Consider the following 24,900-nt stretch of genomic DNA (forward strand, 5'->3'; position numbering starts at 1 on the left):
TGGGCGGCGCGGCGTCGTAACGAAGTGCAGGCGGTTCGGGGCATTCGGGAATCGACGGGATCGACCTGGCGACTTAAATCTGCAAGCTGCTACGGGAGGAAAAATCTTTAAAAATGCTGTCTGACGAAAAAAGCGCGCATGCGTAACCACCAGCCATTTCCTTCTCTCTCCGTTCCTCTCTCCGTGTCCCTCCGTCCGTCCAGCTCGCACCAGTTCCTCCATCCCTGTCCCGTTCTCGCCGATTCCCTCCGCTCCACGGTATTCCCCTCGACGGTTCCCCTTTTTACCACCCCTCCACCCCCGTTTCTCTCTGGCCCGTTCCGTTCCGTTCCGTTCCGTTCCCCGTCTTCCTCGGTCTATCCCTGTCCCTCGTCCCGTTCGCCCCCTTGCCCCCCGTCGGAGCGGCACCGCTCTCCCGCCGCCAAAACAAATCGTAAAGACGGCTTCCGCTCGCGTAATCGGCCCAGTCATTTCCGAAAAATCAATGATATCCTCAGGAACGGCTAACCCCACCTCTTCAACGCGGCCCTTCACGCGAGCGTGTTACAGTGTACACAATCCCGGCGAAAACTCGCCTCTCTGCCCTCTTTGTCGAGCATAAAATCGAATTCGGAGACGCTTGTGCTTGCTACTCGCCTTCTTCTTCGTGTTCTTCGTCTTCTTCTTCTTCTTCTTCTTCTTCTTCTTCTTCTTCTGGTTCTTCGTTTTGGTCCTCTTGGTCTTACGGTCTCGCTGTTCTTATACGCTCCTCGTTTTGCTCCCTTTCCCCACTCTCTCTTTCTTTTTCGCTGCAGCCCTTTGTGAAGCTTCGGGACGCTCTACTATTTTTTCCCCCGGTTTCTTTTGTTTTGCTCCTCGTTTTTCATTCTTCTTTTCTTCCCTTTTCCCCCCCTTTCCTCGAGTCGCTCAACGATATCCGAGGCTCGCTCACTGTGTCAAATGGAACGTTTCTCGCGCTGCCACCGGAGAGCCGGGAATAGAACCGGATCCCCGTGAATCGCCGCGCAAATCGAATTCGAAAATCCTGTCGCCTTTTGGGCGGCTTTATTCTTTCCGGAATCGCGCGGATCTTCTTTGCGACGCTCCCTCGCCGATTTGTGTGCTCGGCTTTTTGCTCGTTGCCGTGCGATCGAGTGTTGTTGGGATTAGCGGGTGATCAATTGATCGGCGTGCTTTTCCGAAATACACGCTTCTCTTCTTCAACCCTTTGTCTGCCGTGTAAACGCTCATCGAAACTACCATGTACTCGAAACAGTTCTCACTAACCAGAAACTGAGAAATTAAAATTCTTAATAATTGCTCCACTATCTTTCTTATGTTTCATGTATCCAACAAAATTCGGTTTGTTCGATACGTCATCAAAATGTCCAAGTTTCTGTAAAAAATGTCACCCGAATTCGTGACGTGGCAAAGTGTTAATACTGGATTCGTGGATTTTATTGTTCCTAGGGAAATAAATGTTCATACATCTTCCGAATTAGCGATTCAAGGATCGAACAATCGAAATCGCAGACTTTCGCCAGTTTCCAATTATTGTCAGATTCACGACTCTCGTGTTTACATTAAATCTACTAAATGCTGATTAATTTACACGTACAGAGTTACACGTTTAAATGACGTTCCGAATTATTATGAAATTCACGGAGCCCAATAAACCCGGTGTCAACCGAGGAGCACATTGTCACGCAGAGAATCGCTCCAATAATCCGTGCAACGTTCCCCGGACAGAACCGCCGACCGTTCGCGCGTTAATCGATTCGTTTTCGATCCGCGGCTCGCAATACGTAAACCGTCCGTTTCGGTAACACAAATAACTTTTGCACAATCTTCGCGGCGATCGCGCTAGAAACCTCACGCGGCAAAACAACGAAGACAGGTTCGGAAGATCTTCATTTTCTCCCGGCGCGATACGATCGTAACGGACTTTTCGTTCGTTTCAATTTAGCGCAAATTAGCCGGCTGATATTCATATTCGCGGCGGCTAATTTCACTTATAAATGTATTTACATCGGTCGGAGAAAACATCGATAAAAGAATCGGGGCATTAATGAATCGGCATTAATTAACACTAGGTTTGCGGAACGAGTCGATTTCTGGTGTCGAATTTTATAAACATCGCTTGGTCGACGTTCGCTAATATCATAACAGGATCTTCAAATCTTTAATTTCCAAGATCCAAATGAACAATTCTAGAAACAATATAATGAACCGTACAATAAACGTCCACAAACCTAGTGTTTCGTACAGAATTACTTATCGTAACGTGACAAAGACAAATGATATTAGAATTATTTATTAACCCTTTGCACTCGGAAGTATTTCGATAGAAATATTTAACTTTTTCTAACTAGGCACAGATTTTTTAAAATTAACTCAAAGAAAAATTGCAAGTGAATTCAGAAACAAAGCTTTTTATCCCAACTCACACCGATGCATTATATACAGTTGAACACTGAATATCAAATTTTATAGTTTCACTACATGAAACCAAGTGGTGAGTCACCTCTCGAGTAAAGGGTTAATACTTGGATTGGAAGTATTTCCAGCTTACTTGTCGCTAAGAAATCGTTCGATGTAGATAACAAGCGGAAGGAAGGTCGTTGTTACTATGATTATTGTATCGTTCTTATTACAGCGAGAAGCTGATCTTTGTTAACCCTTTGCTCCAGAGGTTTTTCACCGGAAATTGAATTAAGAAATCACATGCATCGAGGAAGAATATTTTCTTTCAATATTTCGTACATTATACAAAGTTTAATAAATATCGAAGTTTACAGTTTCGCTGTGTCGAATCATTTGGTGACCGAGTCACCTCTCGAGTAAAGGGTTAACACTAGAACTCTCTCTCGAAACGACAGGTTCCATTCGTCTCACCTAATGGCCATTATCGTAAAAGCGTTAATTACCCGAGCAATTCAACAAATAGTTCCACTCGAACGCTACGATCGCCGCACGAAGGGAACTCGAAAAGAGTCCATCGCGAGAACTTTTAATAAGAATTCCGCATGAACCGCATTAAACGCTCACTTGTCCGTCGTTAAAACCGCTCGATCGGCCCGTCCGCGAACAATGCGTCCCCCCGACCGCCCCAGAAGAAGCAGAATAAGACGAAGATCCGTACGCCACGGCTATTTTCTATAATCAATGTTAATCACACGCGTTCCCGTAAAGAAATCCCGGTCCACGGCAGACGGAACAATGGGCCCGCGTTTCGCCGTGTCCGTTAGTTCCCTTTGTTCCAGCGGAGACGAGCGAAACAACCCGTACAAACGATCAAACTCGATATTTTCGAGCCGGGGATAGCGTGTTCTCGAATCCTCCCCTCCCCCCGAGCCACCCCGCCTCGAACAATCCGATCGCTCGCATTATAAGCGCATTCCTCGGCGAACAACTCGCGGTACGAATCCCCTCGGAGGATTAATCTCCGGGAATAATTCCGTAGGAAGTTAATCGCTAATTAAAAGAATATAAAAATTCCCGGAGAAATTGCGCCCATTAAGTTTACGATGCCACCGAGCGAACAACTCGCGATTCGTAATATTCAACAGATTATTTGAATCAGAGAACTGTCTTAATGACAAACGAATCGAACGAATCGAACATTCCGTGTCTGGCTTCGTTTTTTTTTTCTCTCGTTTCGTTGTGTTCTTTCTCTCTTTCTATTTTTCTCTCTCTCTCTCTCTATCTTTCACTCTTGTTCACCGGTTTCGTGTCGCTCCTCTTTTTCCCCTCGATCGCACCGTCTCTCTCTCTTTTTCGCCAGAACAACCGTGCCAGTTTCCCCCACCGGCGGACAAGGTTGCATTTTTCGTTCCGTTCGACGCTTTCTAATCCTTCGAATTCCATCCAGGCGAGGTCCACTTCGCCTACTACTAACCGGCGCAGGCAATTATCGCGGCGCGTTTACCATTCAATGAACTTGACGGCCGTAACGTAATCGTTCGCCGCGGAGAGAGAAAAGGGCATCGAGAGCTGCCTCGCGCGGACGGCTCTCCCCTTCGACCCCCCCTCCCTCCCTCCTGCCGCCCCTCCGTCCCGTCGCGCAGCGCCGTTCAATCGGCTGCAGGTGTACACCGTTGAACACCGGCGTAATTATGTCGCGAATAATTCATAAGCCGATTGTCCTGTGACGGGGCCGAGTGGCCCGATGAAAGTGATAAGTAACTCTCGGCCGCTTGTACCGGTGAACGGCGTGTCCCTACTCGTACCGATTTTCTTTCCGATTTTTCGACGCGTTTTCGGTTGATCGGTGGATCCTCGTTTGCCAGGGACGATCGGGATTAGATGAGGTTGTCGTGGAATCGATAGGAAACTGTGTTGTTCAGGGAAATCGATGAAGATCTGTTTGACGGAGGGTTTTCAATGATTTTTGGAGGACTGGAGAATGAATGCTACGTATTTTCTTCGGATTTTTCGACGTGTTTTCGGTTGATCGGTGGATCCTCCTTTGTCGGGAATGTTCGGGGTTAGACGAGGTTGTCGTGGAATCAATGGGAAACTGTGTTGTTCAGGGAAATGATCGATATCGGGTCTGTATCCATGGAGATCTGTTTGACGGAGGGTTTTCTGGTGTTGCAATGATTTTTGGTTGATTGGAGAACGAATGCTACGTAGTCTTTTCTTTCGGACTTTTCGACACGTTTTCGGTTGATCGGTGGATCCTCGTTTGTCGGGGACGATCGGAATTAGACGAGGTTGTCGTGGGATCAATGGGAAACTGTGTTGTTCAGGGAAATCGATGTTGAGTCTGTATCGATGGGTAGATCTGTTTGATGGATCAAATTAGTACATTGTGTTCTTGATGGAAGCGACGATTCGAGTCTATCGACGAACATTCTTTATCATGAGGATTTTCCAGATTTTTCAAAGATTTTCGATTGATATCTAGATCCCTGGATAAGTACACTTGTTGAAGTATAAGACCGCGTACAAAGAGAATTCTCGAATTTGTCGAATTCGAACGATGGGAAAGTAGAATTTTGAAACGAGGAACCTCGTCTGAGACAGTGCTGGCTTTTCAGCTGATAAAGGGAAGCATAGTTCTCGCGTCTAACGAGCCACGATGTTTCCAGATTTATCTTCGATCTCTGAAAGAGACTCGGCGGAAGAGAGATGCTTCGGTTATATTAAAAATTCGAATTAGCGTACTCGTTAACGAACCAGCGGACCGTGGTCCGTGTACCGGGTAAATTATTCTTGAAACGAACGATCGAAACAATGCTGTTGTGCTATTGAATCCGAAGATGGGAGGAAGTACATTTAAAGGACAGAATAGTCGCAATTTTCTAAGCACTAACATTATTTTAATTACATCGCAGACGTCAATGGAATTTTCTTTCATTCTGTCTTCCGAATCCCAGAGGAGAATGCCGATATTCAAATACAAATAATTAAAAATTCTTGAGTACGACGGTACAATGGATGACAAAAATTGAGAAGTGTCAGGATCCTCTTGACAAGAATAATTAGATCAACTTCCGATAGAGAACACGACGAGTATAAGACGATTTCAAAAGCTATTGGAATCTCAAGACTTTTTCGCGTACGTCCGACGATGCAAGTGTTTGCTCAAGTGTTTCCCGATACAAAGAGAAGATCCCTGGATCCATCGAACGAGAAAATTTCTCTCTTTGCTGTCAATAGAGCACGGACTACAGCCATCTATGTACATTTGCGTTCGAATTTCTGGAAGAATCGATTTCTTCGATCGGTCGAGTCAGTTTTATTACTATGATTATTGTATCGTTCTTGTTACAGCGGGAAGCTGATCTTTGTTAACCCTTTGCAATAATAAATATTCCCTAATGAGATACAGATGACATTTTCTTAGATTGAATTAAGAAATGCATCGAGGAAGAGAACTATTTTCAATATTTCGTACATTGATGGATTATACAAAGTTTAATATTAATTATCGAATTTTACAGTTTCGCTGTGTCGAATCATTTGGTGACTTAGCGCCTCTGGAGTGCAGAGGATTGATATTCTTGACTGAAGTATATTTTTCATGAAAATCTTCTCTATTCTAAAATTGAGTAAGGACAAGAATGACGTGTGCATCGCGTAGACCGGTTGTCTTAGTTACAAAGGACGCATTAAAAATTCGCGAATCCGGTGAAAAGAGAAGAATCGAAAGGAAAATGGCGCGTCTAGACCAGAAAAACCTCTTAATCGTAATACTCCGCGCAAGTAAGTGGTCTGACTTTGAGGGCTTGTTCTACTTATCTCGGAGATAAAAGAAGCTTGAATATGCCTATGTTCATTGCAATTAATTAATTCCTCCTTCGTTTCTTTGTCACGAGTCGGTATAATACTCCATTGTAACGTCAAAGTCGCGGACCGTTTTATTCATAATAGAGTGGCTAGGAATTAATCGTCAATCTCACGATTGAAAATTCCCTTCTTTCTCACGTACGACGGGAGAATTGGGTTACACGGGATTAACTCTCATTCAACTTCTTTTCACACTCGTCCACATCATCTTTTCCATAAGAACATACTAATTCTATCGGAAACACCTTTAAATTTCAGAAAAATACTGAAATGAATCATTATCACTAAAATAAATCATTAATACTGGGTTTACGAAACACGTTACGTTATAAATTTACTCAATCACACGAATATGTATTTTAATTATCTACCGTCAAACCAATTTCCAAGATCGAAGCATCAATTGTTCTAAGAACAGAATAAACCACAATACATATCTATAAACCTAATTAATTGTACTAATACCATAAATATATATTAATATTTCACGAATATCTCTCAGTACCATTTTTAAAACTAGAACTACCGAGCATTTAATACGATTAATATGCAATTCCTATAAAAATTGTAACAATAGATTATTCTCAGTTTCTTGAGACATTCACAATAACACAATTTAATTCAATAATTCAATATTATATCTTTTTTTTAAAACCCTAGGTATACTCTACGTCTATGTTTGCTCTAAGCTAATTCGCAATAGAAGAGTGCTATTCAATTTGTATTCACAAAAATCGATACACACCTACTTCGTTATTCAAAATTCATTGGAAAAGGACAAAAATCCTAGGTATACTCTGCATCTATGTTTGCTCTAAGCTATAATAATTCGCAATAGCAGAGTACCATTCAATTTGTATTCAGAAAAATTAAGTAATACTTATGTTTGTTAAATTCCGTTTCAAATCTTCACAAGTCTGACACGTTGTTATAAGGCAAGGGGTTAAAAACCTCAGAACAACAGAGTTCGTCTGTAGCTACGTGTTCACAGTTGCCCGCGAACAGTTTGCGGGCCAAGGAAAGATTCCAGGCTCTCGGTTTCCGTCGTGGTAGCGCCGTCGTCGTCGTCGTCGAGAATAAAATAAAAGGCCGGGTACAGCGGGACCAGGGGATTTTCGAAAACTTCGTTGGGACGCGAGAGTGGCGGCTGGAGAGTCGCGTTTAGTGCACTCTGCGGCGAGAAAGCGGCCCTCCTGGATACACGCGATTACTCGCCGCGAGGAAGGGGGCACGGATAGAAGGAAAAACTTTATTGTCGCTCACTGACTCGGTAGACCGGCGATAAATCGGCGAAGGGGTATCGTGCGTGAACGTAAACTTCTACCAAGTGGCGCGATAGCGGCGCGGCCTTATCGCGGCCGCGATGTTTTCCATGGGACGCCTCGATCCCGAGCCGTGAAAACTCGCGGAAAAGGAAGATCGAACGAGTCCGTCGATTCTTGGATAATCGTTACTGACCTACGACGAGTTCAGTTGGATTCGGAATTGAAAGTTTTGGAAGATAGGTTTGAGGGAGTATTCCCTTGGTGTTACAGTTTAAGGTTATTCTGATGTCTTTGTTGTTGGTAATTAATTTCTTGGATGGAGAGATCGGCAAGGGGATTCAGTGCTGTTCGAAGGAATTGTTGGAACTTGGAGGTAGTGTTGAAATTTGGAATACTAGTGAAATTTTGAATTGCTATTGAAACCTTGAGTTGCTCTTAAAATCTTGAATTTCTGTTGAAAATTTGAATTGCTACTGAAACCTTGAGTTGCTCTTGGAATCTTGAATTGCTATTGAAAATTTGAATTGCTACTGAAACCTTTACTTGCTTTTAAAATCTTGAATTTCTGTTGAAAATTTGAATTGCTACTGAAACCTCGAGTTGCTCCTGAAATCTAGAATTGCCATTGAAATTTCAAATTCCTCTCAAAACTGAAGTACTTGAAATTTCGCCTTCCCCTAGAAATTTAGAACCACAGAACTCTGCCTACCATTGTCGAAACACCAAGCTTCCAACTATCTCAATTTTGAAATACTAACTTCCAAAATACTAATACCAAACATTCTATACACCTAACATTTCAAACACATAACTATAAAAAACCAAGATAATGATTACACAATTACCAAGCTAAAAATATTCCTCCACAGAAATCTCTTATAAGAGGACAGAACAAAGCCGCAGGAAACCTTGAGAAAGTCATTACCATAGATCGCGGCGCAAATTATTTTCGGTAGCTCGCCGCTCCTAGCGTGAATAAAACGTTCGGTAGGTGTCGATCGCGGCCAGCACGCTGAGCCGCGAGTCAACAACCCGTCCGCGAGGTCTCGGACACGTCCATCGACCCGGCGACGACACGAAACAATGCGATTATTTGTCTACCACGGCCGCGCGTCCGTTGTTTCGATCGATCTCGCGAAAATCGTCGTCGCGGCCGAACCGGCGCAAACCGGATGACTCTTTAACGAGCTGTCCCGTGGAACCGTCCCCCTTATTAATATTTCCTCCGGTTCCATTGATTTCGCAAATTGCCCCCCCACCCCTCTCGTATTAACGGCAAAACCGTCCCCCATTTTCCGAGCGTTTTTCCGAGTTCGTTTCGCGTTGTATTTTCCCCCTCCCTCCTTGTCTCTCGATCGGTTTCCGTTTAATCGAGTCACGGTTAACACCGGCGCGCCGGATCCCCGGCGATCATCGCGTTATCGTTGCCAATTGCGCCTTATAAATTCGAAATCACCGCTAATGAAGCGACGTCAATCGCGATCGGGCGGGAATAAACGAAAAACGAACGAGGGGACAGCGGAACGAAGGAATAAACGATGGAAAACCGCGTTGAACGAGTTTCAGATGTGACGCGGCTCCTTTTATTTCTCGATAAACGAGATAATTTTCAATCGGTCCGTTATTTTCATTGGATTACAGGGAAATCCGATTGGTAGAGGCTTTGAGGTTTAATGTTAATCCTGAAGGTGCGAGATGATCGAGCGGAGGTTTCTCGCGGGGACGACAGCGAAGGTCGGTCTTTCGGCGAATAGATGTTGCGCGGTTAACGAGATGAATTGGACGGTCGAGCCTCGAGGCCTCGGGACGAATCGTAGGAAATTCGCGGCTGGCCGCGGGTCAAGTTCAATATTGCATCGGTGATTGTTGAGAGCAGTGTCTTGCTTTTAGTGCCGATTGGGATGGAGATCCTTTGTTCCGAGGAACATTCGGCGACGGTGGGAAGAACTAACGAATGCACGGAATTAAATAAGTTTCGGGTAACGATCGCTGAGTAATCACTAATGATCATAGTAACCAGTGATTGTTTACCATCCACTGAGTTGAAAGCTCAATGCAACATTCGAGTGAAGTTTTCAGTTGAATTCTATTTGAAACTTCGAGTCCAAAATTGAACTGAATGATCTGTCTCAAAACGTTCACGATCAGACCAATGCGTACACATGTGCAAATAGGGTTCAGATAACTGACTAATCACTGACAATTATAGTAAGCAGTAATTAATTTCCTATACCTGAATTAAAAGTACTCGATACAACATTCAAATCAACACTTCAATCCTTAATTATAAAGTTCAACTAAAAATTTCACTGAAATTCGATCTATCTGAAACTTCCAGTCCAAAATTAAACCAAACGATCTATCTCTAAACTTTGACAATCAAGCCAATACGTCCACACACGCAAATAGATTTCAGATAACTCACTAATCACTAACAATTACAGTAACCAGTAATTAATTTCCCATACCTGAATTAAAAGCTCTCAATGCAACATTCAAATCAATCATTCTATATACAACACTTCAATCTCTAATTCCAAAGTTCAACTAAAAATTCCACTAAAATCCAACCTTCCACCCGAAACTTCGACTCCAAAACGAAACCAAACTATCTTCAAACGTTGACAATCAAACTCCATTCAACACCCATAAATTTCCCATACCTGAATTAAAAGCACTCGATGCATCATTCAAACCATCATTCTATATACATTTCAATCTCTAATTCTAAACTTCAACTAAAAATTCCACTAAAATCCGATCTATCCGAAACTTCGACTAAAAACGAAACCAAACGATCTCCAAACGTCGACAATCAAACTCCATTCAACGCGCATAAACCTCACGAAACGAAAGTCCCCGGATCCGCATAAAAATGATCGGCAGTCTCGCGCGAGCAGAGGTTCGACGTTTATCTCGGTGGCAACACAGCGGCGTGCCGATTTCATCTATTCACCGACGGCCGCAATAAAAATCAACGGGAAAGCCGGCGAAGGGTTAATAAAAGCGGAGTCGTTGGAACTTATCGGAATACGTAAGCGTCGATCGAGCAGAAGAACGCGAAGGAAAACAGCGGTTCTTTACGGCGCGGCCGTCAGCGCGTTGTTCCAATAACGCGCGGCCTAATGGCGTGTTACCGGCTTTCCTCGCCAATAAAATCGCCGGCCGCTCGTTGTTTTGTCTACGCGCCAACACGCGGCGCGCCGCGCGAGGCGAGATCCCGCCGGCCAGATGGAGACGACCTTTTTTCCCTATCTTCCTGTTCGATCCCTAACGACCGATCCGTTCGTTCCCGGAGGAGGGAACCGGCTCCCTTCGAAAACCACGGCCGAGAAAAAAAAGTGGAACGCATTTCGCCGTGAATAACGACGCGCCGCGGACTTTCACTTGCCGTGATAATGCCCGGCTCTCGGTCCAGATGAGCTATCGACGCCTCTCTTTCGTACTGTTCCCTTTTTTCGACGACGAAATCGGTGTTCTCGTCGCGGTGGACTTGCTATGACAATAACGCTATTTAATTCGATCATTCGATATTATATCTTTCTCCGTTTCCTGTATTCTGCTTCGTGAAATCGTGCGGTGTTCGTGTTAACCCCTTGACCTACGATTTCTTCACCTACTTTGTTATTAAAGATTTATTGGAAAAGGTCAAAATCCTAGGTATACTCTACATCTGTGTTCGCTCTAAGCTATAGCAATTCGCAGTAGAAGAGTGCTATTCAATTTGTATTCACAAAAATTAATATTTATGTTTCTTAACGCTAGGTTTACGGAACGCGTATATTTGGAAGATCTAATAATCTTAAGGTAGTTTTCTTTAAATTCATTGAAATATTTAATATTAGAACTGGTGCATTATCGTAGCCTATAGAGTTCAAAGGGTTAATTAATAGAGAAAAATTAAACGTGCTGATATCTTGCTCTTCGACTAATTAGATCATTTGTCCATGACCTAGTCCTCCAAATCTGAACATTTCATCTCACCGAAATGCCGACATTCGTCCGGAAAGAGTTAAATTTTAAATATTTTACGTACCTTTTTGTGTCGTACGCATTCTGTGCAATTCCGCACTTTCAAATTTTGCTATAAACGCATGAAAATCAGTAGTCTAGTGATAGAGGAGTAATAGTAATTTTTTAGGAAACCTTGAATGATAATAAAAATTGTAATCGTGAATCTGGGAGTCTACTTGTTAAATACAAGGATCCTTCTGTTCTTTTCTCTTTTTTGTTTTCATTCGATAGCTCGTTATTCGAAGGAAAGCAGTGGAAGTTGGTTTTATTGATAGGCTTTCGATAGACAAAGTGTTAAGCTGAAATAAAGAGAACTCGAACGATATAACGAGATTCACTCTGTTGAGTTTAAAGTTATAGCCGGAGAGAGGAATGTTGTCAGAAATGTTTTCCTCCGATAGTTGAAACTGTTCTTCGTCTCTTGAATAAAAGATTCTTTGTTGGAGGAATGGATTCTTTTCTTTCCAAAGAAACTTTTCATTCATCGGAAATCGTAGACGAAGAATGGTGTTTCCCTCTGATGATCGGGACGAGATCGAGCATACGCGTCGCTTATGGTGCTCTTGTTTTCGGATTTAGTCGCGGACCCTTTTCAGGATTTCGAAACGAGTTCGAACGGACTCGCGCCTCCAGAAATAGCGTCTTCCAATTAGCGGACCCTCTTTCGCTAGAGGAAAAAGAACTGCGTTACTCGAAACTGCGTATCTGATGGACGGACACAGTCCCCTGTTGAAATCTCGTTGTACTCGATCTTCGATCAACCACCGATCTTCCCTCGATCTACCGTACGAGATACAGTTTATGCTTCCGTTAATACCCGGCTAATTAGATTCTAGCTTTATTTAACTCAAAAATTGAAAGTCCGACAGGTATCACGCTGGATCTCGCCTTTCGAGTTTCTTTTTTAATTATCGCGAACAAGGCTTACGCCGCGAAGCAAGCCGTATCCTATAGGAAAAAATTAATTAATTAATCTTCCGCAATGTAGCTCTGTAGCCTTACGATACTTCCTAAAAATTAAACACGGCCGGAATTCCACCGTGCCATTATACTACGCGAGTCTCCGTTCTCACGCGATATTTCGGAAAATCGACGATGGTTCGAACTATAATCGTGGAAATTTCGAAATCTCGAATTGACAGATAAAATCCTAATTCGGAATATCGAAACCTAGAATCAATTGATCCACATCAAATCTTAATTCAACATTTAAAAACCCGAAATCAATCGAACCAAATAAAACCCTAATTGAATATATCGAAATCTAGGATCAATTGAACCAAATAAAATCCTAGTTCAAAATATCGAAGCCTAGAATCAATCAGATCAAATCTCAATTCAACATTTCAAAACCTAAGATCAATCGAACCAAACAAAACCCTAATTCGTTTCAAACTCCAAAACCTCCTCCAAATATCCTCGAAACCTCGAAAACTCGAAAACACAAGATCAACATCAACTCCAGTTCCCAAATCCTCCAAAACGTCGAAACGCGCGAATCCGACAAATCGGATGCTCGCGGAGAGGCTGAAAAATCTGGAGCCGATTCGTCGCGAAATCGCGCACGTCCAGTTCCGCGCAGCGAAAAGACTCTTTCCCCCGGAAGGTTTCCCAGCCGGCGACACGGCCGTGTCCAATGGAAGCTTCCTTTCCATTCCGTCGCGTTTTCACCGGGAATTCGCGAGACGCGGCACCGCGGTCCGCGTCGCGTATTTACGGCGACCGGCGACCGGCCCGATATTTATTTATACGACGATCTAGAACGAAGCCTTCTAATTTATCGGCGAGACAGCCGAAGCCCGGCCATATTTTTATCGGGGACGTTTAATTTCGTAGAAATTCCTTCGCTGGCAAACCGGTTGCACGCCAAAACGTCATTCAACCGGGGAGGGGGAGGGGCCGGAGGGGGGATCGCGCGCGAGAGAACGGGCGAAAGGGAGGGGGAGGGAGATCGAAGGGATTCCCCGGCGAGCGCGCGCGCGCGCGACTCTCTTTTCGGCTGTCTCTTAGAAAAAACGCGATTCTCGTACAACAGGTACTGTTCCAGGCGTACAACTAGGATCTCATCGTGCTCTTTGAGGTCAAAGTTGAAATGTAACTTGATTGTACATGAGTGAGATATATAGAAAATTTCGTGAATTTTATAATTTTCATGGTGAATTGTGATTAGATTGAGGTTACGATGAATTTTAGTTAATTACAGCGAAAGTTGCTTTCCACTGCTACCTTTGAATCTAACACATTTGTGATGCTGGGAGCTTTGATGTTTGAAACGGAAAGCTGTGAATGGATTTAATTCGAACCAGAGATTGATGTAGACTCTGTTTTAGTGTTTAAGACTTCGACGTGTTCAGTCTAATCCTTCGTGGAACATTTCTGGAATCGTTGAGAATCTTTCTATATAAAGCTGAATTAGCTGGAATCCTTAAATTGTAAAAGACAAGGAAACCATGTTTTATAGTATAAACTCCATATGTTTGATAGTACATCGCTGGACTTTATCCCGACAAGAACCGCAAATCCTAAGAACGCCGAGAGCAGCAATTAGACTAATGTTTCAATCGTGTGATACTTAAACTCCGCGATATTTATTCTCATTTACTATTCATTCATTCAGAAAGATGATATTAAAAATACTAAAGAAACTTTATAATCATATCAACCGCAGTATAATCGCCACAGACGGTTTTGAATTCTCAAGAAATACTCCAAACAAAACACAGAGTTTTCTTTCCATCGGATTACGTATCATCGATTTCTCCTTTCCACGTTGAAGAATTCGCTTCTATTAATGACGATGTCTCTCGACTGAAAAGAGCCGCATTAACACTGGAACTATCGAGCATTTAACACTAAACCTACCAGACGGGTCAAAATGACCCATTGATTTCTTCTTTTTGCAATTATTAGAAAGATAACTGATGTTTCTCTTAGAAATTACTCAAGAAATTTATTTAACAATACGCAAACTGAATTGTAAATCGATTAAAGTTGATAGATCCACTCTTGAAATTGCATTATAAAAAAATAAAAAATAGAGGAATTTCAAAAAGTCAATTTAATTGCTCGGTAGGTTCATTAATACGATTGATGTATGAACCCTATAAAAATTGTGACGATAGATTCTCAGTTTCCTCGAATACTCATAGTATTCAAGTGAAAATGTCTATTTTCGAAATCGTTTCGAATAACCAATGTTTCTAATATCAATAATTGCGAAACAAGGAAACCAGTCATTTCGACTGGCACGTTTCCAGTGAACCCTTTGCACTCGAGAGGCGACTCTCAGTCATTGATTTGACGCAGTAAAATTATAAAATCTGATATTTAATGTTGAACTTCGTATAACGCCTCGATGCGTGAAATATTGAAATAAAATAGCTTTGTCCTCAATGTGATTTCCCATTGGGTTAGTTTCAAAGAATATCGTCTTTGCCTTGTTAAATGTGAAATATTTCTAACGAGAAACGTCCGAGCGCAAAGGGTTAACTCGAGAGGTGACTCTCAGTCATTGATTTGGTACAGCAAAACCATGAAGTTGAATATTTAATATTTTAAATCAAACTTTGCATTGCTACGTGGAATATTCAAAATAGCTTTGTCGCTTAATTTATCAGTGAATTATTAAATTAGTTTCAAACAATGTCATCTGTCTCAGAAAATGTTGAATATTTCCAGTGAAAAACTTTCGAGTGCAACGAGTTGACACTAGAACTAGCAGTCAGAATGACTACTTTCAATTTTTTTGTTTAGCAATTACTGATACGTTCGAAGCATTGAATATTCGAAATGATTTTGAAAACAGTCTATAATGAATTGTAACAATACATTATTTTCCGTTTCTTCAGACATTCATTATAGTACTCTAGTGGAACTATTTTCAAAATCATTTCGAATATTCAATGCTTCGAAGATACCAATAATTGCTAAAAAGATCGAAACCAGTCATTCTGACTGGTACGGTCATTCTAGTGTTCTAGTGTTAAACCAGACCATTGCAATGCGTATTCGCGTAATTGCCGAACCAAACCGACTTAAACCGTCACTATATAATATTTAAAAAATTCAATATCCGTCAACCTACTGTTAAAGCGTTCATTCCCGTTCAACGAATCCTCGTGCACGAGAGATTACTGCATTGCATTACGATCAACGCGTACAATACTCCGCCGCGCCGCACAAACGTTCATTTAAGAAACGTCCGTTTAATCAGATCGCATTTCGGTCAGTTCCTTTCAGCGCGGCCGATTCAGCCGACAGGAATGTGTCGTAACACGACTGACCTCTAAAACGGACCGCGAAAAATACGTGTCAAAACAACGTTAAAGGAAACGACGACGACGACAACGCCGACGACGACGCCGCCGGACGAGACTCGCGTCGGCCATGCCCGGTGCCGAAATCCTGTTTCTCGGCCGCACCGCCGCGTTTGTCCACCTACGTGAAAAATATCTCCTCCACTCTTTCTCTCCCCACCCCCCTCTCATTTCACTCGCTCGCTCGCTCGTTCGCTCGAACTCTCTCGGACCGAATCGCACGCCTCTCGCCGCTGCACCCGTGTACCCGAGCGGCGGCCGTCACGCAATTAAATTTACGAGACGCGCATTTATTTTTACGCGCCGGCGAATCGGCCGGATTCCGCGTCGTCGAAAATCGCGTCGCGGCTTTCGGTAACGCGATCGCCTCCCCTCTCCTCCGGCGGAGATTCTTCTTATCGTCGCGTTTCGCGAACTCTTGCGTAACCGGACGACGATTGAGAGATGGAGTGCGATTCAGAGTTTCGATGGAACTGGGACGAGTGATTGATCGGAGATGAGTTTCGGGTGTAGCGTGTTTGAATGGAGGTTCGCGATTGTTAGAGTGTGAAGTATCTAGGAGTAGTGGAGTAATTTAGTGATAGAGTGTAATGTCTTCTGATAGAGATCGTGGTAATCGAATCAAATTTTCTGTTGAATTCTATCTGAAACTTCGAGTCCAACATTGAACCACATGATCTTTCTCAAAATGCTCACGATTTAACCAATACGTACACACGCGCAAATAGGGTTCAGATAACTGACTAATCACTGACAATTACAGTAACCAGTAATTAATTTCCTATGCCTGAATTAAAAGCACTCGATGCAACATTCAAGTCAAACTATCATTCTATATACACTTCAATCTCTAATTCTAAAGTTCAACTAAAAATTCCACTAAAATTCAATCTATCCGAAACTTCAACTCCAAAATGAAACCAAACAATCTACCAAACGTTGACAATCAAACTCCATTCAACACCCATAAACCTCGCAAAACGAAAGTCCACGGATCCGCATAAAAATCGACAGTCTCGCGCGAGCAGAGGTTCGACGTTAATCTCAGTGGCAACATAGAGAAGATCGTGTTAATCTAGTAAATCGAAGGATAACTCAAAATTTCGAAGCAAGTGTCACGTAGACCTCGATCACCTAAAAATTCCAATGCATACAAACACCGATACAAAATTCACTCTCTACACTCCAAAAGCAAAGCATCCCAGGGGAGAGCCCAGACTCCTCGTTCTAAACGAAACAATCGAAAACACCTCTAGCAACGCGAGAATCCCGGCTACAGCGGAAAACAAGCATCCAGAGAGATCGTTTCTCTTCTCTCCCCATTTCTCCCATTCTTCGGTGCGCCGCTGGTCTCGCGAATTTTTTGCGGCGCGGGAATAATTATAAAAGGCTCGTAAACTTGTCCCCCTGAGAAGGGAAACGGAAACGAGAGTTTTGCTCCTCGATGGTAACGATTCCCGTTCGACGGAGGAGCGTACGTGCGTGCTCGCGTGCGTGGACGGATCGGGAGAGGGCCAGTCAGCCGGAGCCAGCGCCGATTACCGTCGGCGTTTCGCTGCCGGGACGACGATATCGAGCGCCGATGGGAACGACGCGAGAAAGAAGGAGAGCCGCACACGTAGGAGCGGCGGAGGAGAGCAGGGAAAAAGGAGGACCGATAAATTTGTACTTTCCGTCGGACGGGAGCAATTATTTTTGCGCGGGTACTGATGTATCGCCGGAGCGGAGCTGCGGGACGGGACGGGGGCGTGCACGCGCGCGAGCCTCGGAGAGAAAGCACGGATAGATACGTGTGTGCACCGGCCACCGCGGAATACCGTGAGCCTCGGATACCGGATATTGTAAACCGACCTTCACCGCGAAATCTGTATATCAACCTTCGCCGCGGCCGGCCGGCCGGCTGGCTGACTGGCTGACTGGCTGGCCGGTCGGCCGGCTAGAGGCAGGCCGCCGCCTTCAGTTTAAAATTGCACGGCCGCGCTCGCTGCCAATGTCATTTAAATAGTAAGACTATCTATCGAATGGCCGACCGGATCGGCTCCGCTCCGCTCGGATCGGCTTTGGTTAACTGGCTAACTGGCCGGATGGCTTGGTTAGCCGGCAAACTCGTTTCGGTTATCAGCCAATTCGGAAAAATAGAACCCGTTTCCGTTAGGCGACCGTGCACGCATGAATGATGCCCGACCGACGCCCCTGTCGCGAACGGGAACCGGGGAATTAACTGAAAAACTGGTATGCCCGGCCGGGAAGCGGAGACACGCCTGTGGGAATCGCGAAAGAGGGAATCGGACAAGAATGGGTTTTAGTCGAGATGCTGAGTTTCTGGAGGGTTTCTGGGAATGGAGGCTCGAAGGGTTTTCTGCGAGTTTGGATGGGACGTGGATCGGATATGCAGAGGTTTATGTAAGAGAAGTGTTATGGAAGAGGAAGTGATATTGTAGATGCGAGAGAATGTTCTTCGATTTTGGAAACAGGTGTTTGATTGTGATTAGATGGAGCTAATCGGTGGATTAGCTTTTGGATTCCGGTAGGTAATGGTTGTACGGATAAACGAAATTGAAATGACAGGAAGATTGATTTTCGAAAGTGAGTGATTAATACTGTGCGGATTATATAAGGAAACTGTCTGTCCAGAGAGTAATTCCGCTTCTCGACACCGCGAGGACTAAAACGATCGTCGGGAACTAATTCATTCCTGGATCCAGATCGCGGAGAATGACCGTACGAAGTATAAATAGCGCCGGCATTAAAGAATGTTCGAACCGCCCGGCCGACTGTATAAGGCCGATCCTACTTGCATCAAGTATGAAAAATCGTAGCGCAACAATGAAACAGCGCTTTCGTTCTCGGCCATAAATACAAAAGAAACGTACCGAAACTACACGAAACTCGGACGCCGCGAAATTTATTGCTCCTTTCTTCGCGCGGTATCGCTCGGATCGAGGAGCTCTTCGGTTTCTCGAAAATCAGAGCGAACCGAGTCCACCGTTCGAATAACGATCTAAATTTCAGACGATCGTTCGTCGATGTTTTGATAGATAGCTACTTGCGTCTACGCATTGAACATCGGGAAGTACGAGGTTTATCGAAGGAAACCGCGTTTCCGCGTACGAAATTCGATTCGCCGCGAGGCTCGCTCCAGTTTTCGACACCTCGTTCGCATTAACGCCTCCGATGGAGCCGAGCCGCGTTGCGAAACTCCGCTGCGCAAAAAGAGCCTTCGCGGGCTACGAAAGGCGGTGTGCCCGGGCGGCACGCACGATCGTAAGCACTTTTTTCATTCTCAAGGTGAGTAGAATGAGCCTTCGTAATCCGGCCACTTGTGTCCGACTCCGGGGAGCGCGAGCTACTCCGCGATTCGAGCCGACCTTCCGTCTGCACCTTGAAAAACGAACGCAGGAAACGAGAGGAAAGGGTTTCTAACTCGAAAATCGTTCGATCTGTGTTGCATCGGATTGGCCTAGATGATGAACACGCTGGTCGAAATGATTAACTCATTTTCAAATGCTAAACCGCTAGGTCCTCGAAACCTCTATCGTTCTCGCAAAGTTAACCCTTTGCGGACGAAGATTCTCTGAACTATACAAAGAGAGATTTTGTGTACCTTTTGTAGATTCTGCCAAATCACACATCGAATGCCTAAATAATATGGAATAGGGAAATTGTGTACTGGTTTCTTGCTGTTTGAGCAGTTGAATCATTTGTTTGGAACTTAGTATTACAAACATGAAAGTTTTAAACACTCTGACAGCTGAAAAGGGTTAAACATTCTGTCAGCTGAATAGTTGAACGCATCTTTGAAAAAGATTTCTAATTCGGAAATCGTTCAGACGAGACCCGATCGATCGACGTCGGCAGCTTGTATCAGATTGGCCTAGATGTTTCTGGCAGGAATTTCGGGAAGACGTCGCGAGCTTCCAGGAAGATAATAGATCAGAGCGAATCGTGTATCATTCGTTGCAGGACGCGAAACACGAAATACTTTTCCTCCGTCGCGCGATTAATCAAACGAGAGGAAGTTCTGGAACGATCCAGTGGTTTCCACTTGCTCGGAGGCTGCGGTGATCAAGATCTAACGTTCCGCTGTTCCATACGGAACAATACACAGCTCGCGGAGCAATTCAGTATTATCTCTAATTTCTTCTGTGCGGTCACTTTTTACCGAATTATCATTGTCCATTCATATCGAGCGAAAAACACGACACTGAACGATCGCGATGTGCATCTCGCGTGATCTCTCCTCCCTCCCCCCTCTCCGTGCAGAGGTTCGTCCGGTAGTTGAAAGAAACCGACGCGAGAGAGACAGGCCGTTACGTCACGTCTCCGATCGTCGAAAGTGTCGGGACGTATCGATTTAATTCGAGGAGTCATTTGAATGTCGCGAAAAAGACGAGATCACGGGATTCCAGTTTCCGGCTCCGGGTCTCCTTGGCGCGGGTCGTTGTTTATTGATCACTGGAAAGGAACGAAGAAAGAGAAGAAAGAGAGAAAGGAAAGGGGGGAAGAAAGAACGAGAGATACCGGGGAGCAGATATACACGCCGTACATCGTGCATCGACGCATTGGTCCGCCGCTCGCAGCCGCGCGTCACAGAACTCATCAGCGTAATTAATGATACGGGAGCCCGTTCCAGCGGCAGCCGACGGAATAAATAAGCGATAATATTATGTAGATGCGGCCGATCAATCCTGACGTCGCGCGATAAGGAAGTAAAAGGAAATCCGTGGAAGGGGGAAACGAGAGAAAAAATAATGAAACGAATCGTGACACGCTGATCCTCCTCTCTCTCTCTCTCTTTTTCTCTCTGGCTTCTCGTTCGATTCTTTCAGCGCCGATGCCAAGCCGTTGGATGACGCGCCGTTCTATGCGCGAGTCGCGAGCCGGCTCTCCAGCCACGGATCAACGATCGCGTTTGGAAAAATTATTTTCGTTGCCCGCTCGAGGAGGAAGTCGGTGGAAAGAGACTACCCGCGAATCCCCGGCTCGCCGGAATATTTCCCTCGCATCCGGATCCGCTTCTTTCAGCCGGATTCATCGGAACCATCGGTCCACGAGGGCCAGATACTCGGGCTAATTAAATTGTTCGACTGATACTCGCTTCGATCGATCTTTTTTTTTCGGAGATTCGGCTTTCTTGTTCGGTTAACGCTGGTAAAGGAAGAACGGTTTTATTCTTTGTGTTGTTGGTAGTTGTATAGACTCGTTGCTGTCGGTTGGGAAGATAGAAATTTCTAAGATTCGCTAATAATCGTGTCGATGCTATCTTGAGTTCGCGTATAGACTTCTTGGGAATTCTTGGTAGTTAGAGATAAATGACTCGGTAATGTTGAACTGGAATTGATTTTTCGACGGCTTCGAGGCTCGCCAATTGTAAGAACGATCGCCGATCGTTTGGAGAGCAGGTTTAAGTCAGATAAGAAGGCATGTTTCCTTTCCTCGGCGTTGTTGCCAACTAGAAATCTAGTAAAATTGATTCCTTGTATCCAATTAGACACGAGGAACGACGATTGTTTCGCGAAGCGTGCCTACTACCCAGAATCCCGGGGTCCGCGAATCAAAGGAGCGATCGCCGAGCAGCCGGCCACCGTGAACGACGACCGTACATCACTCGCCAAGCAGCCGTATCAGAAGGCACATATAACAATCGAGCGTGGCAAACGGCGAAGTCGCTCCCTCCGGTTGATACGGACGATGAAAAAGCCGCGTTTCCAGCGGCCCTGCGAGCCGGGAGAATCGAATTATTCGCGCTCGACGCGTGAAACCGTGAACGAGCGACGCTTACGTATTACGAATCGTTGCGGAATGATTTGTCAACCGACCGGTAGATTCCAGTTTGAATTATAGAATCGTCTAGGAGGTATACAGAAGTCAGATCTGGAGCTAGATAGACTCGACTGTAAGCTAGACTCAGGTGTGGCTTGTAAAATTGTCTGTCGAAGGATCAACGCTACGCTGAGTCCGCGAAATTGTCGAACGTTCCATTCAGAATGGGACAATAAAATTATTCGAATCATTCCAAGATTAAGCGCATAAAATTGCTTGATAAGTCCCCTTGTTGCAGAGACATTCTCGAGTCAAGTTTCTTCCAGCGTTCTCCTCCAACACAACACTGCACTCGATACGGTTCCCCATCCTCCATTCGATCGAGTGACTCACTGTTCCAGCTCGATTCGGCAACGGACTGGGGGAGGGAAAATCTTACGAAATCTCGATCACAGGTCAACCTGGAACTTCCCGTGACACGGCATTTTTCGAATGATCCGAGAACGACGAAAACACGAGTCGAAGCGATCAACAGCCTCGATCGTTTCCAAATATTAAAACACCGAGTCCTCGAGAAGTTGATCACTGTCGGCCGAGTGGCCGGCGAACGCGAGAAATAGCTGTAAAACGCTTTCGTCCTCGAAAGGGACGGAACAAAGGGGTCAAAGGGGAGAGCGCGTCCGCGAAGGGGCGCGCGCGATGAATGTACTTGCGCGAGAAAGCGTGCTCGATATTAATAAACGTAGGAGAGCGAAGATAGTTCGCCGATGCGTCACGGGCCGGACGCGAAAACAAAACCGGCCTGAAAGAAGTTGCGGCGGCGCGCGAGCGCGAGCGCGAGTGCGCCGGTAGCGTTGACCGGGCGCGGATAAACGAAAGAATGGGAATAAAAGAGCCGGCGGGTAATTAAGCCGATAAAACGGAATACTTTGTGTAACGTTGCATAATGGGGGCTCCATAATCATGAGATGCGCCGCGTGCCGGCGCTGAATCCGAGCCGAGCGGAGATCCGCGCGCGAGCGCGCCGGCACCGTTGTTTTTCCTCGTGACGGCCGCGCTCCGCGAGCGATAGCCGTGATTACGACAGACGCGCGCGCGTGTCGCCGATGCCGTAACGAGCCCCGATCCTGTCTCTCGACGTGTCCACCGAATCAGCAATTAAATCGCTCGCGAGACGGTTTCCTTAAACAGGAACCGTGATATTAATTTGCCACGGCCAATTGCTTCCTTCAGCGATCTCATACTTACTAAATCCAACAGAATTTTCGCGTGTATTCGTCGCAAGAACATTTTATAGGAAGAATTCCGCGGAAGAAACGCGTCGGCTATTGCCAGAAAAATCGGTTGAAACGCTCTATGAACCGCGTCGAATCCAATGAAGCCGGGTTGGATAGTTCAGAGCTAACTCCGCGCTCTAGGAGGACTCGCTCCTCGGGCTATAGAACGGTATCTCCGCAGTTTCATAGTCAAAGTGACCACCTATCGGAATTGCTATTATCACTCGATCCTCCGTAAAGAACATCCGATCCTCTAGGATCCCCCCGCGATAAGTGACGATCGGCTAACTCACTTACCTCCGGACACATTCCTGTTCGGACTGCCGTTAACGCGCGAATCCGGCGTCGACGGCGACGAATGTGATATCGTTGACGAGCGAGGATCGGCTGGCGTAACTCGGGGTCTTCTGTCTTCTCCCGCGGACCGCGGGGAGGAGGCTAATGGCTCGGCTATTCGCCGACACTCGAACAGAGGTTCATCGTTTGTCAGATGACTGCTCTATCGATTCAATTACTCGGCCCGCCGAGAGATTCCTTGTCCGCGGGCTCGCTGTTTCGAGTGCCGGCCCGGAACGGGGCCGAGCCGCTGGTAGGATTACTCCGGCGCGGGATCTTTTGTCGCGCGATCGTCGCTACCGTTGTCCCTGGGGAACAAAGAAACCGAGACTTTAATTGTCGCTGATGTATACGACGGACGCGGGGGGCAACGGAGAATATTATTTCGGAACTGGTGAACCAAAATGGAACGCCGGCGACTCGCGGGGCACGTCGTTCCCGTCGTGTCGTTAGTGAAACAGTATCATCTTCTTTCATTAATCTCGGATCTTGGCGCGCGCGCTACGCTTTTTTGCCGGTGTGTGCTCGCCACTTGCCAAGAGAAACCCGTCCGGCCCCTCGTTTCGGGGAATCGCCGGCAAATGAAAAATCGATGGATCCGCCTCGTGAAAGCAAGCGGAAAACTGGGATACAATTTATTCTTGGCTGAACTTGCTCTGACAGCTGCGACTAGGGTGTCTGGTTCGAATGAAGATTCGCGAGGCTGTTCATCGGTCATTTCTACTTGTTAGAAACCTCGACCCTCTACAGGCTGAATCTTTCTCATACATTCGATAGTTCGAACCCATTGCGAATGACACTTCAATGAAATGTTCAGATTTGGAGGACTAATTCGCGAAGGAGTGATTTAATTGCTCGAACCGCAAGAGATCAGCTCGTAGCTTCCTCGTTCTATTAATTAAGCAATTGATATAATTTAGCTTCGTCTGTTGAAGGTGTAATAATTGTATCAAAACCAATATACCTTGCCATTCAGATATCATAACCTTCAACTTACTGAGCGTAAGTTTGATTGAATTGCTTTGCTATGCGAAACGAAAATCGAGATGCCAATACATACGTGACTCCAAAGTCACACGGGCCTATAGATGGTTAAATACATTAAATACTGCTCCAACATTCACCGAATTTCCCTACAAAACCATTCCCTCAGTTCCTCCCGAGAACCGCAACACCCTGTAGAGACAAACTATGCGAGAGCCGTCGACTTTTCCACGTTTTTTCTAATGCCCGAACGCGGACGCCGCCCACGACCGCGCGGAACGCGAAGACGAAAGGAGGAAAAGAAAGGGAGAAAGAGAGAGATAGAGAGAGAGAGAAAGAGAGAAGTCGCGGAGGGAACCTCTTTTTTCGTTGGCGCGGAAGGCCAGGCGGAGAGAGAGAAAGAAAACGAGAGATTCGACGTCGCAGATACGGCGGAACACTTCATAAATCATTCGCGCGAACATGTATCCCCGCGTGCATCCGACCTGCATAACAGCCGTTGAACTTGCGAACGCTCGGGCCCGGACGTATCTGACCATGCGTGACCAGGAACGTGGTCGATTGAACGCGGGTAGAAAGTGTACACGGCCGCGAGCGCGCGATCCCGATACAATGTTTCGCGTCGAGGTCCGGGAGTCGTCGCTCGTCGGCCCGAAGCAGCCCGGCTCCCCG

At 45.4% G+C, this 24,900-nt stretch overlaps 2 protein-coding genes across 5 annotated transcripts in view; one reads left to right on the forward strand and one right to left on the reverse strand.

Moving 5' to 3' along the window:
- The window catches only part of LOC116424060 (uncharacterized), a 203,627-nt gene that overhangs the window by 141,083 nt on the left and 37,644 nt on the right, over positions 1-24,900 (reverse strand). For 3 of the 4 annotated variants that reach the window (XM_076372740.1, XM_076372739.1, XM_076372741.1), the window contains exon 5: positions 23,206-23,552. The exons of the other annotated variant lie outside the window; for it this stretch is intronic. In XM_076372740.1, coding sequence (XP_076228855.1) covers positions 23,206-23,217 — 12 coding nt within the window. In that variant the 5' untranslated portion in view covers positions 23,218-23,552. The remainder of the gene's footprint in view (positions 1-23,205; positions 23,553-24,900) is intronic. 4 annotated transcript variants of the gene reach the window in all.
- The window catches only part of LOC116430304 (uncharacterized), a 57,097-nt gene that overhangs the window by 19,143 nt on the left and 13,054 nt on the right, over positions 1-24,900 (forward strand). The gene's annotated exons all lie outside the window — the stretch shown is intronic.

The sequence above is a fragment of the Nomia melanderi genome, chromosome 12 (genome assembly GCF_051020985.1).
Source record: "Nomia melanderi isolate GNS246 chromosome 12, iyNomMela1, whole genome shotgun sequence".
Classification (NCBI taxonomy): Eukaryota; Metazoa; Arthropoda; class Insecta; order Hymenoptera; family Halictidae; genus Nomia; species Nomia melanderi.